This window comes from Stereum hirsutum, assembly GCF_000264905.1.
Source record: "Stereum hirsutum FP-91666 SS1 unplaced genomic scaffold STEHIscaffold_11, whole genome shotgun sequence".
NCBI lineage: Eukaryota > Fungi > Basidiomycota > Agaricomycetes > Russulales > Stereaceae > Stereum > Stereum hirsutum.
The window spans coordinates 1,263,310-1,277,590 of NW_006763141.1; the positions used below are offsets into that span (position 1 = coordinate 1,263,310).

At 47.7% G+C, this 14,281-nt stretch overlaps 5 protein-coding genes across 5 annotated transcripts in view; 1 reads left to right on the forward strand and 4 right to left on the reverse strand.

Moving 5' to 3' along the window:
* The window catches only part of STEHIDRAFT_112877 (uncharacterized protein), a gene marked incomplete at both ends in the record, with an annotated part of 3,698 nt that extends 2,806 nt beyond the window's left edge, over window positions 1-892 (reverse strand). The window contains 5 exons of the mRNA XM_007306563.1: window positions 123-187; window positions 246-392; window positions 541-567; window positions 634-705; window positions 775-892. Coding sequence (XP_007306625.1) covers window positions 123-187; window positions 246-392; window positions 541-567; window positions 634-705; window positions 775-892 — 429 coding nt within the window. The remainder of the gene's footprint in view (window positions 1-122; window positions 188-245; window positions 393-540; window positions 568-633; window positions 706-774) is intronic.
* A 591-nt stretch (window positions 893-1,483) lies between these two features.
* STEHIDRAFT_112878 (WD40 repeat-like protein) lies at window positions 1,484-3,335 on the forward strand (the record flags this gene model as incomplete). Its single annotated transcript, XM_007306564.1, has 9 exons — window positions 1,484-1,792; window positions 1,843-1,978; window positions 2,030-2,174; window positions 2,233-2,292; window positions 2,340-2,587; window positions 2,644-2,663; window positions 2,728-2,751; window positions 2,802-2,966; window positions 3,018-3,335. The coding sequence occupies 9 exons, from the start codon at window positions 1,484-1,486 to the stop codon at window positions 3,333-3,335; spliced, it is 1,425 nt and encodes a 474-aa protein (XP_007306626.1).
* Window positions 3,336-3,725: 390 nt separating this feature from the next.
* Window positions 3,726-4,812, reverse strand: STEHIDRAFT_112879 (uncharacterized protein; the record flags this gene model as incomplete). The annotated part of the gene is made up of 5 exons (XM_007306565.1): window positions 3,726-3,807; window positions 3,859-3,908; window positions 3,974-4,322; window positions 4,375-4,521; window positions 4,625-4,812. The coding sequence occupies 5 exons, from the start codon at window positions 4,810-4,812 to the stop codon at window positions 3,726-3,728; spliced, it is 816 nt and encodes a 271-aa protein (XP_007306627.1).
* A 1,433-nt stretch (window positions 4,813-6,245) lies between these two features.
* Window positions 6,246-8,661, reverse strand: STEHIDRAFT_112880 (uncharacterized protein; the record flags this gene model as incomplete). The annotated part of the gene is made up of 5 exons (XM_007306566.1): window positions 6,246-6,307; window positions 6,379-6,447; window positions 6,878-8,306; window positions 8,368-8,580; window positions 8,635-8,661. 5 exons carry the CDS (start codon window positions 8,659-8,661, stop codon window positions 6,246-6,248), a joined length of 1,800 nt encoding a protein of 599 aa, XP_007306628.1.
* Window positions 8,662-9,969: 1,308 nt separating this feature from the next.
* STEHIDRAFT_159195 (uncharacterized protein) lies at window positions 9,970-11,079 on the reverse strand (the record flags this gene model as incomplete). Its single annotated transcript, XM_007306567.1, has 5 exons — window positions 9,970-10,378; window positions 10,433-10,678; window positions 10,752-10,823; window positions 10,880-10,965; window positions 11,026-11,079. 5 exons carry the CDS (start codon window positions 11,077-11,079, stop codon window positions 9,970-9,972), a joined length of 867 nt encoding a protein of 288 aa, XP_007306629.1.
* Between the last annotated feature and the right edge of the window lie 3,202 nt (window positions 11,080-14,281).

The following is a 14,281-nucleotide window of genomic DNA, read 5'->3' on the forward strand; positions in this document are numbered from 1 at the left end:
GTACCGTCTAAGTATCGTTTGATCTGCATGTGAGCTTGATGGGGTGGGGGTTTTCTGTTTTCAGGCAGTCGTCGATACAATGCATCATTTGCTGAGTGCACTTCCCGTGTGAATCAACGCACCTGGGATATATCAGATAGGTCCGAGATTCCTTCAGGATCCTGTCTTCTTCGCTTGCGACTCGAGCCTTCAGCACATTAAATAGTCAACAAGCGCGACGTTGAGATGAATCGGCATCGACATACCTTGACTCGACACGGACGGAGTGGGTTCAGGCTTCCCTCCCTGAGATAATGCACCAGAAGAGTGCACTTCAGCCGACGCTCCAGGAGATCGAGGTGCGAAAGCATCAGTAGTGTGCTCTGAACCATCGCGTAGCCAACAGTCAGCAGCTGGAAGATAGATTGTGCATATGTACATCGAGTCAAACGTCCATCTGACCTTGAGAAGGCGCCTGAGCGGGCCCTGCTAAAAACGATGGGCCACGCCCTCGACTCTCAGTAGAAGATCTTTCGAGCGCGACTCATGCAGGTTACTTACAATGAGACGGAGATAAGGTAGATGGGGCTTCGTTGAAAAATGATCAGCCATGGAGTAGTCAGAATAGATACGCAACAGCAATATGAGACTCACTATGAGACATCGTTCTAGATAAGCTCGATCCCTGCCGTGCAAAGAAGGCCGAAGAGGAGTCTTGTAATAGCTCTATGTGATTGTAAGCTGCTTGAGTAGGACTTCAAATACGCGACAACGCTGGAACTTAGGGTTCGTTACCTGGGCTTTGGGACTGTCTTTGAGCTGAACCTTCTCGGGAGCCTAGCGCTGCTCGATGTGCTGGTGTTTGCACATCAGCGATCGACTTGACCCGAGAGCGCCTCTTTCTGGTATACATGGGGGGTATCGAGATGACAAGAAGGAATCACGAGCCGCCTTTTATAAAGGAGCACAAGGAGCACAGCTGACTAGGACGTGAGTGTCGTACCCTGACAATAGCCGTGACAGCTCATTCTCGGAGTTGTGACATCATTGCCTGAGTTACAACATGTAGAGATGCAATGTAAGGTGCGGGATGCACCGAACAGACTTTGCAGATGCCCCTTTTCTAGAGATGATCTCCATCGGATGTAGACTGTGGGCGCCGCGGTTCTGTCCAGATAGTTGGCAGGCTCGGAAGTCGGGAAGACATCGTGAGATCGGTATTGTGGGTGCATATGGGCGCTGGGCCCGTCTACTCATTTTAGGTCTAGTAACAATCATCATGTCCGAGGGCGTACCAATTGCAAAGTGCAGCGACACCGGGAACATGGAGGAACTGGGTATTGCCGAAGGACAACGAGCCGTCAATGGGTTGAGATGACGTCGCTTCTCAGTTACGTATGGAGCCATCGAGCTCAGTGTCTCACCGCATCCCGATGAGGCTCCCTCATATAGTCCTCCTTCTTAACGATCTATACGCATCACAACTTCCTGCTTGTTGTACACGATGGCGCTGAACAATCCAGCATTGTACCGCCTTACTTCTATACTCACCGATCACACCCATAGTTTAAACGCTATGGCTTTCTCTACCGATGGTCTCATGCTTGCGACGGGAGGAGACGACGGCCTCCTCCTCATCTACTGCCTGTCCGTGACAATGAATACTTGGACCTTGAGATTTCGTTTCCAAGCAATAGGCGCCATAACTTGTATTGTCTGGAATCCTCGTTTTGAAGCGGTTCTCCTAGTCGGTAATCGCAATGGCGATGTTCACGTTATCCGGTTGAGCCGCGTTTGGAACCCTTGGTCTGCCGTAAGAAAATAACTATGCGCTACATTTTGCTTTCTGACTTTCTCAGACAGACATATCGACGCAGCAGCATTATATGGAAGCTTTCTAGGCGTAGCTCAGTCCAATGCCTTGCAATCAACCGTAGGGGTAACATGATCGCGATCGGTCACGGAACTAGTGTATCGCTAATGAAACAAGGAACACCATGTAGGTTCCAGTAGTTATTGTATTTGTATTTTGATGTTAATACTTTCACAGCTGCGTTTGACGACATATCCATCATACCCGATCCTCCGACATTTCCAGAGGTAGAGGGTACGCTTCCCCGCCCTGTCGCCCGATCCCTCCATTTTGTGGACGATGAAGACGTCATCATCGTCACCTATCTACAGCATGGGATCGCGTGAGTCGTATGATATGCAGTTATATACTTGACTTTTATTAAATGCTCTCTCATCCAGAGCCTGGAATGTCCGTACGCTTGGGCTGCGCTGGCAGATAAGGCCTCGTACTTGTCGCATGTGAGTCTCATTAAGCTTTATCACAAAACATGACTGATTTTGCCAAGTGGGGCATCCTCCCTGTCTCCTGATGGGGCAACGCTTGTCGTCTCAAATCTCTATGATGGTCTTGACCATTACTCTATCCCGACTCGTCGGTGGGTTAATACGACCATGCACCCCGTTGGCGATAACGTCTGCATTCCATTGGAACACATACATGACGGTTCAGATATCCTCTTCGGAGGTAGTATAGGATGTGCACGAATCCTACACAAGGCAAACTCAGAGATCGTTGCAGTCCTTGAACATGACGGTAAGACGCTTTTATATGTTTTATTCAAGCTATTACGAAATTAACTTCTCCATCAGATGACCTGGTGCAAGCGATTGTGAGTAAAAAGACTGCTTTCTTCAGAGTCGTCGCTTACGGTCAATTCATTTATTTATTATCAGGCTTACTGTAGGCGAAGGCCGAAGGTGCGTTCCACGTCCATCGTTGATTGGTTCTCCCTCACAATATTTCACAGGGCTGGTGGGGTAGAGGCTTCGCAGATCAGATAGCGACAGGAGTCTCCGAGTGCGGCTCGCGTACGGAAGTGAGAATTTGGTCTGGGTCCGAAGACCCTCGCGATACATTTGCGAAGGCTCTGACGGGGACTTTTTCAACATTCAAATCCTTAATTCCATCTCGAGTAAGAATGTGTCATTGTGTAGTGTTTGTCTGGTACTGACCTGTTTCTTAGCGCGACTTCACCGTTGTGGCATTCACTATTGTCGCAATCGCCGTGATCGCAGTTTTATCACCGGAAGCTCGTGTCAGGAAACTACTCCGCTGGCTTCTTCAGCATATGAGGGAGTTTGTCATTCAGCCGCTGGTAGATGTCTGGCGCGTTATCAACGCATCGGATGGGGAACTGACATATGTTGACAATCTTGCCGATGATGATGATGACGCACTTCTGGACTCCGTGCACTCCAAGTGGGCCTCTCATCATCAGTTCGAGACAATCACTGTGGGCTCTCCGACGCAGACACTGCGGTGGACCGCAATGCCCAATTAACTACCTATTTTTATCTCATAGTGATTTTGACCCTAGCTACCTCCTGCATTGCTTCCATTTGTACGTAGCTGGAGATGACTTTGGAAGAAAAAGACGGGGGTAACACTATGTCATCTGTGGACTCGTTTATGAATCTTCTGCTTCGCAATTTACAATTTCAGGATTTATCTGCTTCCAGCTATTCTTTTTGTCCGGACGTTAGTCGGGCCATCGAAATTGTCGTGCGTTTGACCATGGTGTACATATGTCAAGTGTACTACTGCCACTGCATGTTTCACGATAGTATTCGGGTTGCTACGTTACACACAATGCGAAAAGAGAAACATTTGTAGGAAACCGAGCCCTCACACTTCGATTGACCCTGCGTCTATCCCCCTTCACTCTCAATAGTCAGAAAGTTGTATAGTCCCCTATGGTCGCACTCAAATTCATGCGCTGCAAAATTTCCAATGCCTGTATGTCGTGCATCACACTGGATAAAGTTATATATTAGGCACTGGTTCTCGCACAATATAATTCTTACCGTTGAATCAGCTTCAACTCAATCGTCATGGGTACAACGTCAATAACTCGCTAGAAAGACGGGGCAGGAGGTTAACAGCTGTGTATACTTAGAGGCCTGATCCAAAGATACATACCGAGCAAGAGGCTTCGAAATATGCGGATACTTCCGCCATAACAGTCGACTCCCTCATGTACGGACTGTCGAGGCTCGCCTCCGACCAACTAGTCCATCCAGGGGTAAGTAAAGGCAGCCAAATATTTGTGTACTGTTTCTGTATGGAGTCCTCCTCAGATTGTGGTGTTGTGGATGCGTAATCGACTCTACATTCCGCGCGATCTACGTGACTTAACAACCATTCGTCCTTGGCAGCGTGAAGTTCGTCGATGTTTTGAGTATACGGCATGCGTTCGGCTTCCAGGTAGAGCTCGACAGAATATTGGCAGGCAGTTATATACTCCTCCACAAAATCGAAGAAAGCAGATCTACGGGCACTTCAATTATCAGCCGGATGTGACGCACTGTGTTACGACTAACCTCACGAGAGCGTGTAGATTTTCCCACCGCCCAAAATGCATCTGAACAAGGTTGAGGATAGTGGAAAGAATGTTCATCTTGACCTTCGAGATACAGACTTCGGCAAGAGATTGCCACGTCTTCTGTGAGTCCTGAATGAGCTTCAACCTGTATGAAGAGAACTTGTTTTGCGTGCTAGAAAGGACAAAATGCCTTCACAAAGATTGAACCAGGTACAATCATCGCCTGAATCGAAACAAAGCTGACGAACCTGTCCATGTTCAACTTCATATCGTCAAGGTAAATTGGGCTGTCTTCAACTCCTTCCGCAAGCTGATGCGCACTTCGGACTCGACGTATAAAAGACGGGCATGTTCTATATACTTCATCTTTGAAGGTGCTGTATGCCGAACGATATGTCAAGTTGCCGCCTTCGATGCTATGAAGTTGGTGTTGCATCTCGCTGCATACACTTGTAAGCAATCTAGGAGTCCTGATTAGAGCACTGTATCAAATATTAACTGAGGTCCAACCTTTGTACATCGAAAATGTGTAGTGAAGATATCGGAACGATCTCCTTCCACAGAACGTCAGATTCTGTCCTTTTTCATGCGGAACCGTTTGAGTAAAACCCAGCATAAAGTCAGTAAGGGGTCATAGCAAGTAGCAGTGCCCATTAACCTCCGAGATTGCCTTGAAAAGGAGTCACGATCAGTCAGCATGTATTGGTGATTTCGAATGATGTATTCACTCGACCTTTCTATGTTCTTAATCGCATTGACCTCCTGCCTCTGCATAATATCCGCTTGTCTCAGTACAGGACGTGTCACCGTCGCGAAGCGTAGAGTATAAGATGACGCAAAAAGATACTGCGAGGTGGGCCTAATGAAGTAGGGGCGGAGTGCGGGGAGTACACGCAGATCCTACCCTTGCCCTGGACCACATCAACAGTTTCGAGGATACTAAACCACTTGGTATTTTGATTGCGCTTTTCCATAATATCTCATCGCCCTCAAAAACACACGAATCGATTTTTTTGCGGCCAACTGGACAAATCCTGATCATCTCATCCTAATAAGCCGCGGAAGAATATCGCGCCACCCCCTTCTTTTCCTCATGATCTGTCTTCTACTGCGACACAAGATTCTGATGAGAACGTCGCGTAGCTCACCAAAGTTTACGCTGTTGCACGACAGTTGATCTCAACACATGCGCTTATGTAAATAGTAAGCATCACGGAGACGTTGGAGACTAACGGATGGGGAAGATGCTTAGGTGGAGTTCAGGCCATTTATCGTCAGGCGGGCACTCGCGAGAACTTCCCCGAGTCAGACGGTGCGGAGGTGCGTGAAGGCAAAGATCCCCAATCGTCTGTGTGTCCTCAACGAGTTAGACGGTGCCTGCTTTGATGAAAGTGATCATGGTTCATTTCATGTCGCCAATGTAAAATCACACTCCTATCTCGAGTTGCGATGGACCAGCTGCCGTGCCCCTGAATCACAGAAAAGTATAGTATATAGCCTGATATATCTAAGCTCGGGAAATGTTGGCTGTTTCGAAACAGTACACCGGTTGGTCTGGCTACTGCGGAACGTTGTTTCTTATGGGATCGTTTTGCGCTTTGACTTATTTTACATTACCTCCTTGCGTATTTCTCAGATGCTTCTCCTTGCGCCCACCATTATCACCGTATACCGACTGCAGTTATCATGAGATGGGCTTCGAATTCTGGTGGTAGACCTTCGTGTCTCTTCGGTTCGTATACTATGGAGATGAGATCTCCGCGGTGATACCTTCCTACGGTGCAGATATGACCGGTGGTGTTGACGAAAACGGGAGTTTGATTTGGTCCTGTTTTGTTTCTTACCTTTTGATGTATGATCTGTGGTTTGTCAAGGCTCTGCAGGTGACAGAGACGGGTATAATATCCCGTCCAGGAGTGCACCTCCCAGCCCTGAAAAGAGGGCTCAGATGCAGGTCGAGTTCGACACGGTAACCCTGCCTGCTACCTCGTTTGGTGCTTACATTGGACTACGGCAAGACCAGCTAGACACGTAAGAGCCCCTAAACATATGTCCTTGTTCGCTGGTAGGGCTTCCATACACCCAGAATGCAGGTTATGAATTTTAGAAGCAAATAGAAATTGATGTGCTTCATCCGAGGACGAGATTACCTTCTCCTGAGGTCTAGAACACCCAGCGGAGGTTACAAAACAATAATATCGAATACTGTGACAGCACATCGAGTTCAGGAGATAAATGAACCATTTCCCCTCTGGGGGTAGTACAAGAAAACCAATGATATGGAACATTTCCTACATGAAAATTTTCAAGGGAGGGAAAGAGTAAATTCTTCAGAGACTGGACGACAAACGTAAACTATTTTGCATAGCACTGTTAGTTCGGGGGACGCATCTTTCACCTAAGAGTATCATTTCATCCGGAGAGACATAGTTAGCAAGACGTATACGATATCGAGGGATAGACAAAGAAACCAGTTACGCGAACCTGACCCATTTACTCACTGACTCCGTGGATCCGCTCATACTCGTCCATATCGAGAGGTATGACGCGAGTGCAGAGGAATAAATACTTCCATCGTCTACCGTACGTGTAGAGGTCGTATGGATGATGAGGTTGACCAATAAACGTGAAACCATCCAATATATCCCGCTCCCTATCATAGTAGGTCGACCAGATTTTAGTTGTGGCGGGGAGTATATGATAAAAAAATACGACCAGCCGTCTCCAGCTCTCGCAGTCCTGTATATTCCCATCGAGTATACTCGAATGTCCCATTCTAAGATGCTTGAGAGACTCGAAGTGTGACGCTGGAAGAGTCTGAGGGATGACTGCCTGGGCATCGATATAGATGGCGAGGGTCTGCAACCTTGGGCAGAAGCGTGCAAATGCCTCTATAGCGGCAAACGTCAAGTTACTCGATTGAACGAAAACGGGCTGTGGATTCAGTGCGATCGAGATGGCCTGTGGTTGGGTCTCAGCAAGCTCGCCGATATCCGCATCGGTGATGAGGAATGGGAACGTGTGGGAGATATCAACGACTTCTAGGCGCATTCTCGTCAGCGGCTGGAGATGACGCCATTCAACAGCCCCGATCTCGTCGGCGGTGTTATGGTCCCACGTATGTGAAGCAGAGAGGTGTAGTGTTAACCGACGAAGGTTTGGGGAGTGATCGGATAAGAGCTCGAGTAGGTCGTATAGTTGGGAGGGTTGGCATTGGTGAGGATAGGGAGCTCGCACCCATAACTTCTCCAGTCGGGAAAGGAGGAGATGGAGGGGCGATATAAAAGATATTAGGGTAGGGAGGCCAGTCGTTCCGAGCTCAAGAAAACGGAGTTGTCTGAATGCGAGAGAGTTTAGGTAGACTCGATCATGGGTACGGATGCGATCTTCGCTCATCCAGAATCCCCTCCGGGCGCCGTCTATGTCTACGGTGACGCGTGACAGACAAGGGTATCGGCCTAAAATCCGGAGCTCTTGGTCCCTCAAAAAATATAAGGGACAGCAAAATTCGATGAGGCTATCCCACTGCATCAGACAATCCTCAAGCGCGCTAGCGAACGATGGATGTTCGAGAACAGTAGTCGACCGAATGTCGAGAGTGGTGAGATTTTGGAAGCGATGACCGGCAAATGATAGGGATCGGGAAGCACGATGGAGGATGTAATCGTCGACGGGAAGAAAGCCAAAGTTGAGAGAAAGCTTTGTGAGGCTGCGAGGATATAATGATATGACGAAGGATTTGATTCCTGTTCTGAGAGAATTGAGTTTGGGGAAAATGGGCTGGTCGTCACGAAAATATGCCAGTTCGTCGAGGAAAGATATGTCCAGGTCGCAGAGCCTTCCCTTCCACGAGAAATCGAGGGACGTCGTCTCCTTCGCGAACTTGGAGAAGAGGTCCCAGTTACCAGGCGTAGGATCACCAATGGTGCTCTACCGTCCATGATAAGCGAGAGGGTACTACAACGTCGTCCGCAAAGTAGTCCATGCTCACCAAAGTTGACTCATAAATACCATCGGCAGTGCGCTCGAACCTCACAAGTGATCGGAACCAGTCAAGATTGATATGAGCCCATAAGACGGTGATAGCGATCGTGTGCCAAGACTTGGATACGCGTGAGCACTGTGCAAGAGCAGCTCTCGCATTTCCGAGCAAAAGAAATTTAAAGACCATCACTGTCATCTCCTTTGATAGGATGAATCGATTCTGCCGAACGACGTGTTATAGCCTTTGCGGCATAATTAAGATTGACAAACATACCTGATTGTGGATCGCAGACGAAGACATGTTGATATAAGTTCAGCAACTGGATGTACGACAAACGGGTTCGTGTAGGAATCCAGTAACGCCGCGTGATATTTATACGCTGAAAGCCATTGCGAGTATCGGAGCAGCGGTGATATGCGGCCCGTCAAACTTGCCATCCAGTGTTATGTTAAATAGGAGGCATGTCGAGAAACAATGTACATAAATAGTCCTTACTACGGAGGAAGGGTACCTCTCACAGCAAAAAAAGGTAAAGTTTTTACCTGGCATTCATTCGGAAGAATCATATCACTCGACCAACATCCGTGATATATCCCGGTATGGGGTTGCCGCATCATAATTTAAGTGAACGAAAATTAAAGGCTGATACTTGCTACCACATGGAGGTACTGAAGAGCTTGCGCCACCCAGATCTGGGAGATTTTTCTGCACTTGGCGAACGTGGTATCTGCTTTCGCTCGGTGGGAGAGACCTCTAATCAGCATATGAGTCAAAATGGGTCTTCCGAGTTCTGCATGAAGTGTGAGCATCATGATCAGTCCCGACGCTTATCGGCCTATTCCGGGTTCTACAAACTCGTTACGAATATCCGGCTCTCATTCTCACGATGACTCTTCCATGCTATCTTCAATCGTAAGGCTCAGATGTGTCCTACTCACAAAATGTTCTTGCCTGCGGCTGATCCTTTCGTTGGCGCAGAAGTCTCCATTCCTTCGTGCTAACTGTATCCAGTTTTATGATAGCTTCTGCATCAATTGATCTGCGATATACCCGCGGACTTCGTGATATCTACTTTTTTTCCACGCCATTATTACCTGAAGTTAACGAGGAAAGATAGTGTTGGGGCTCGTGTTCTCCCAATAACCAAGAAGGATGTCCTCACAAGTTTTAAACCTGCGGAGCGCAAAGAGTCGCTAGTGATGCTCATGATCATCGTACTCAGCGGTGATAGTATCTCTACTCGTCTCGGAGCATGCTAGTACACTTAGTAAACGCTCCAGTATTGTCATTGTCACCGGAGTGAGCCAGATGAAGATATCAGCATAGATCCGGTACCGTAGCCTACTCATGCTAGGCAGTGTTGAACCGCCAACGAACCTTGGTTTCGCCACGAAACCATTCAAGTGTAGAACTCGGTACGTGAGGCATATCATGCTCAAGGTTCTGGAGAGACGACTATATTTCTGAGAGTAGGACAAATATATGTACAAAGCGCGATATATATGAGCACAAGAGTCATATTGAAAGTGGAATGGAGGTCAATTAGTACAGTAGAACCTCGTAGAGTCGGCCGTAAGAGAAAAGTTATCTCGGTGCTGCGCCATTGTATCACATCAGAGGACCAGGAGTTGCCCGTTTCTCATTCCTAGCCCTTGTAGTCATCATCGTAGCCCTCGTGTTCCAGCTGGGCTCGCCGCTATGGCCGGGCCTGAAGTGTAGAATACGATCAGGGATGAATGGGTGCTCTGCGCCCTCAGTTACCACCTCCCAATTTCCGCTTTTCCCGTACATCCAACAGGTCTGCATTTTTGTTTCTGGATTGCGATGTATGAACAGATGGCCCGTGCTGCACTTCAGGTTCGTGGGAGGATGCGGTATGGATTCCTCTTGGACGGCGATCTGCCATGTTGTGAACCCATTTCCAGAGCTCGAACTAAAAGGTCGACTATTCACGGGTAAGGCACGCAGCGCAGATCCGTCACTAGCTGCCTCCATGACAGTAGGCGATGCATTGGTCCTTTCGAAAACCATCAGCAGAACTCCCAGTAAACCAGTACGGAAGTAAACGTACAGGTTTGCGACGCGTGCAAGGCTTCGAATAGCTTCCAGCAGTAGCGACCGGACAGCGGGAGAGGGCATCTCAATTGTTTCGAGCTGTGCCTCCGCAGCTCTGTCGAAAGTCGTCAAGTCCCCAGACAGCGCTGCTAAAGTTCTAGCCATTGGCTCAACTGCAGCTGAGGGCAAAGAAGTGGTTCGCAGTGATGTCGCAATAGCCTCCGTTAAATACTCTCGTGTGGAGACATTGGTGGTCACAGAACTTCTTGGTAGATCAGTACTATAAATTCGCTCCTTTTCAGCGCACCGTACTTCGAGACTAGTCACGAACATACCCTTCAGAGCCTTCAGGAGTGCTTTGTTCCTGTGCGTGATCGGTGTTGGCTGGGGCCATTGGTTCAGTTCGTCTGACAATCAATTGAGCCACCGTGTACAAAGATCATGGTATGTAGTATAGATATACCGTTGTTTATGTTGTCTTATGACAAGATTTCCGTCACCGTCAAAACTATAGCGACGAGCGGGAAATCTCACTCTTACGATTGGCGTCTGAAAATCATAAACCATGATCAGCATTGGAGAGCGCTCATGATGCTAAATTCAACATACCATGTCGACAGCCGCTGGAAAATCACTCGTGGTGAGCTCGAAGGTCTTTACCATCGTGCAGATGCAAAGTAGAGTTGCAGAGCAGCCAGTGTGGATGGGCTTGTAGCGTTGGAATGAGAATGGAAGTATATTACCTACAGAAGTATGTGTTGAGCCGTTCATGCGCGTATTCCGATAGAAACCGTTCCGCATATTCTGATCCGCAGCAAGGATGAGAGTCTCACACGCTGTAACATAGTACTGTGTGGCCCGAAGGACCCGAACGCTGTTGAAGAGCTTAGAAGAAAATAAGAGTGATTCGTTGATGGAAACGGAGCACCGACAGAGAGGTGTACCGGTATGACATTTTGCCACTCTCAACAAGACCGCATGAGGACCATGACGACCGTGAAATTAGGTTTGTGTCCTTACCAAGATCCTTCACACACGGCAGCGGAGCAGAACATTCATCATGTGGTATCCGTGAGTATATTTTGGGCTTGCTCTGCTACGCAAGGGCTTTTTCAGACAGCAACTACGAGCAACGGTGACATTGAGGCGCAATCCCGCTTTAAATTATCGCCCACGCGGTGGTCCGAGTTGCTTTGCAGAAGTAACATAGATTGACTTTTAGTCACATCGCCATCACATGTTGTCCGCTCCGTTTCGAGATTTGGCGATCCCATGGTTTTTAATAAGTTCATATGGGGCATAGTGTACCGAGAGTATGAAAAAGCCGAGTGAGCCGCAATACAGACCGGTAGTTTAGTCCGAGATACCGGTTACTCTTTCATACCCATAGAAGAACTAGAGTACTACGAATGCAGAGACACTAGTTGCCCAGAAACATTCTGTGCATAAATCAATCTGATGTCTGCCCCCCAACAAAGAACACAGTATACTAGTTGTGAGCCTGTGATATAATACAGAGGAAAAAGAGGTTTCAACCGCTGATAAGTAAGCGGGAATGTGGTAAATGACCTGCGCTATAGACGAAGATGATAGTCTGATGAAGCAACATTCACTCTGTTTGACGTTTAAAACTACTCAGCAATATCTAGAAGAGTGATTCACAAGAAAGTATCATCAAATCACGACAGTAGAAATAGGTATACGATGTTACAACGAACCTTTCATGCCTCTATCCTCAGCGGTATACCGTATCCAAAATGTTGGTCATATATCCATCGCTGAATAAATCTTACAAACCATAACTTCAGCACCAGATAATATGGAGAGCCTCACCGACTTACGCGCCGACCGCTTTCTCAGCGGATATTAGTGATGCAGCCTTCCTGAACACCCGTCTACTCCCTAAATAAATCACTCCGATCTCCCCTCTCCAATCTGGGAAGCGCTGAAAGTCACGCTTCACAGCATGATTCACTGGGTAGCCATCATCATAATAAGCAGAGACAAGGAATGGAATGCCATCAACTTCGACTCTGCAATCGTGGACATGATGGAAAGTCTGCCGGTACTGGGTGAAGGCATCTTCGACTCTGATATACGGCAGAATATCGAAGGGATTGGCAGTCACGCAGCGCGTGGAGTCGAAGCTTTTTCGAAGTCTTCCTCGTTCAGCGCTGTAGCACCAGAAGAGTCCATGCGCGTCGTTGGGCGTTACGATCTGTATAAACAAAAAAAATAGGATCAGAGACAGGACAGTAGGGCTTATAAACTCAGGAGATCATTGACGGTTTGAACACCGCGAGGTTCCAGCCGCAAAACGCCCATGATTAGTTCGCGCCAAGTTGAAATATTCTCAGACGGCTGGTATTGAGTGATACGGGTCGGCGAGTTCAAAGGGTGTGTTGAGACCAAGTTTAAAGTACAGCCTGGTTAAGAGGAAACCGAGTACATGGGACTGTGCAGAGTAATTAGATGCCTCGGAGCTCCCCGAGAACGGCCTAACTAGATATCAAATAAGCCCGCCCGCGATCCTCTTCTGTATAGAGACAAAGGAACAATTGGATCTTTGGGTCTTCTCCGCGGTGTGTCGGATATTGCCGCTGTATCACATTGCGGCCTTCTAAATCATACAGCTACTCGGATGGGTCCTCAAGGACCGGTCCATAGATTTGTTATCCTATTGCGAAGAGGGGGTGGCGAGACTTCCTCATGGCCACGAATGCTCACACAGGACTGAGAGATGTTTCTAGCATAGATTACGAAGTTGGGATTTCTCTCACCTGGGGAGAGCTCCCCGAATCCAAATTTGGCCTCCTGGGTTACCTTGCCGCAGAACCAGGGGATCTACTATGATCGAACATCACACATCCTCCCGAGATAGTCGTAGCGATCAGACCGAGTTATTTCAGTCTGAGGAATCGAGACTGTGCCTTTAACGACTTACATACCGAGTAGATGGTGGAATAACCCCGTACTATCCGAAGAGTGCTGCCAGGACTTCCCATCACCTATACTTCTCCGCCTTATATATTGCTCCGTCTATCATCTGAACCTGTTTTCTCAGATTCCTCCAGAATGTTTGCGGCACACCCAAACTTACACGTGTATGTGGTCGTAGGACCAACAGATTCATCGGAATTAGCACTTTATCCTGACTGGCTTCACCCCAAGGTAGGCATTTCTCATATCATATCTGTGTCAATACATTACTTAATAACTCACTACTAATAGTGGGTCCGAGCATTCATATTCACTGGAGCTGCCTTTATCACAATTCTTCTGCCAATTCTGATCTTGCGTAATAAAGTCACCGTGGTTAGTCTTTTTTTTTTGTCTGTCTCGCATATATATCCTCTGAAGCTTATGAGCCCAGATACGGGCCAATATCATAGCAACAAATATAGCCCTCCTATCCATGCTCGTATACGGTCTGTACGAGTATCGACCTGCCATCAGCTGGCGTGTGGAAATTGTCACAGCGAGAAAGTTGCAGGCTCCGAGTGTGCCCAGCATGGGCATACTAGCTACAGCTGTGCAGAATATGGCTATATCCATGATGAGAGTACTGGTTGACGTAGTAGCGCACTCAGCCACTCTGATTCTGCAAGCGGAGGTATGTGGCAGCAAGCTACGCTGTATAATCTGGTTATGGATGTCTTCATCAGCTAGCAGAGATTATCAAGATCCTTGCAGTCTATGTATTGGGATTGTTCTCCGGTTGTCTGTCGCTATGGAGCTTTTCATAGGTGTGTAATTTTGTCTATCCCATCAGGAATATCTTCTAACTCCCACTATTGTCTATCAAATAGAAGGCGTTTGAAGTGGGCGAGGGCATAGCTGGAGATGACGTATATTTCTTCACTGA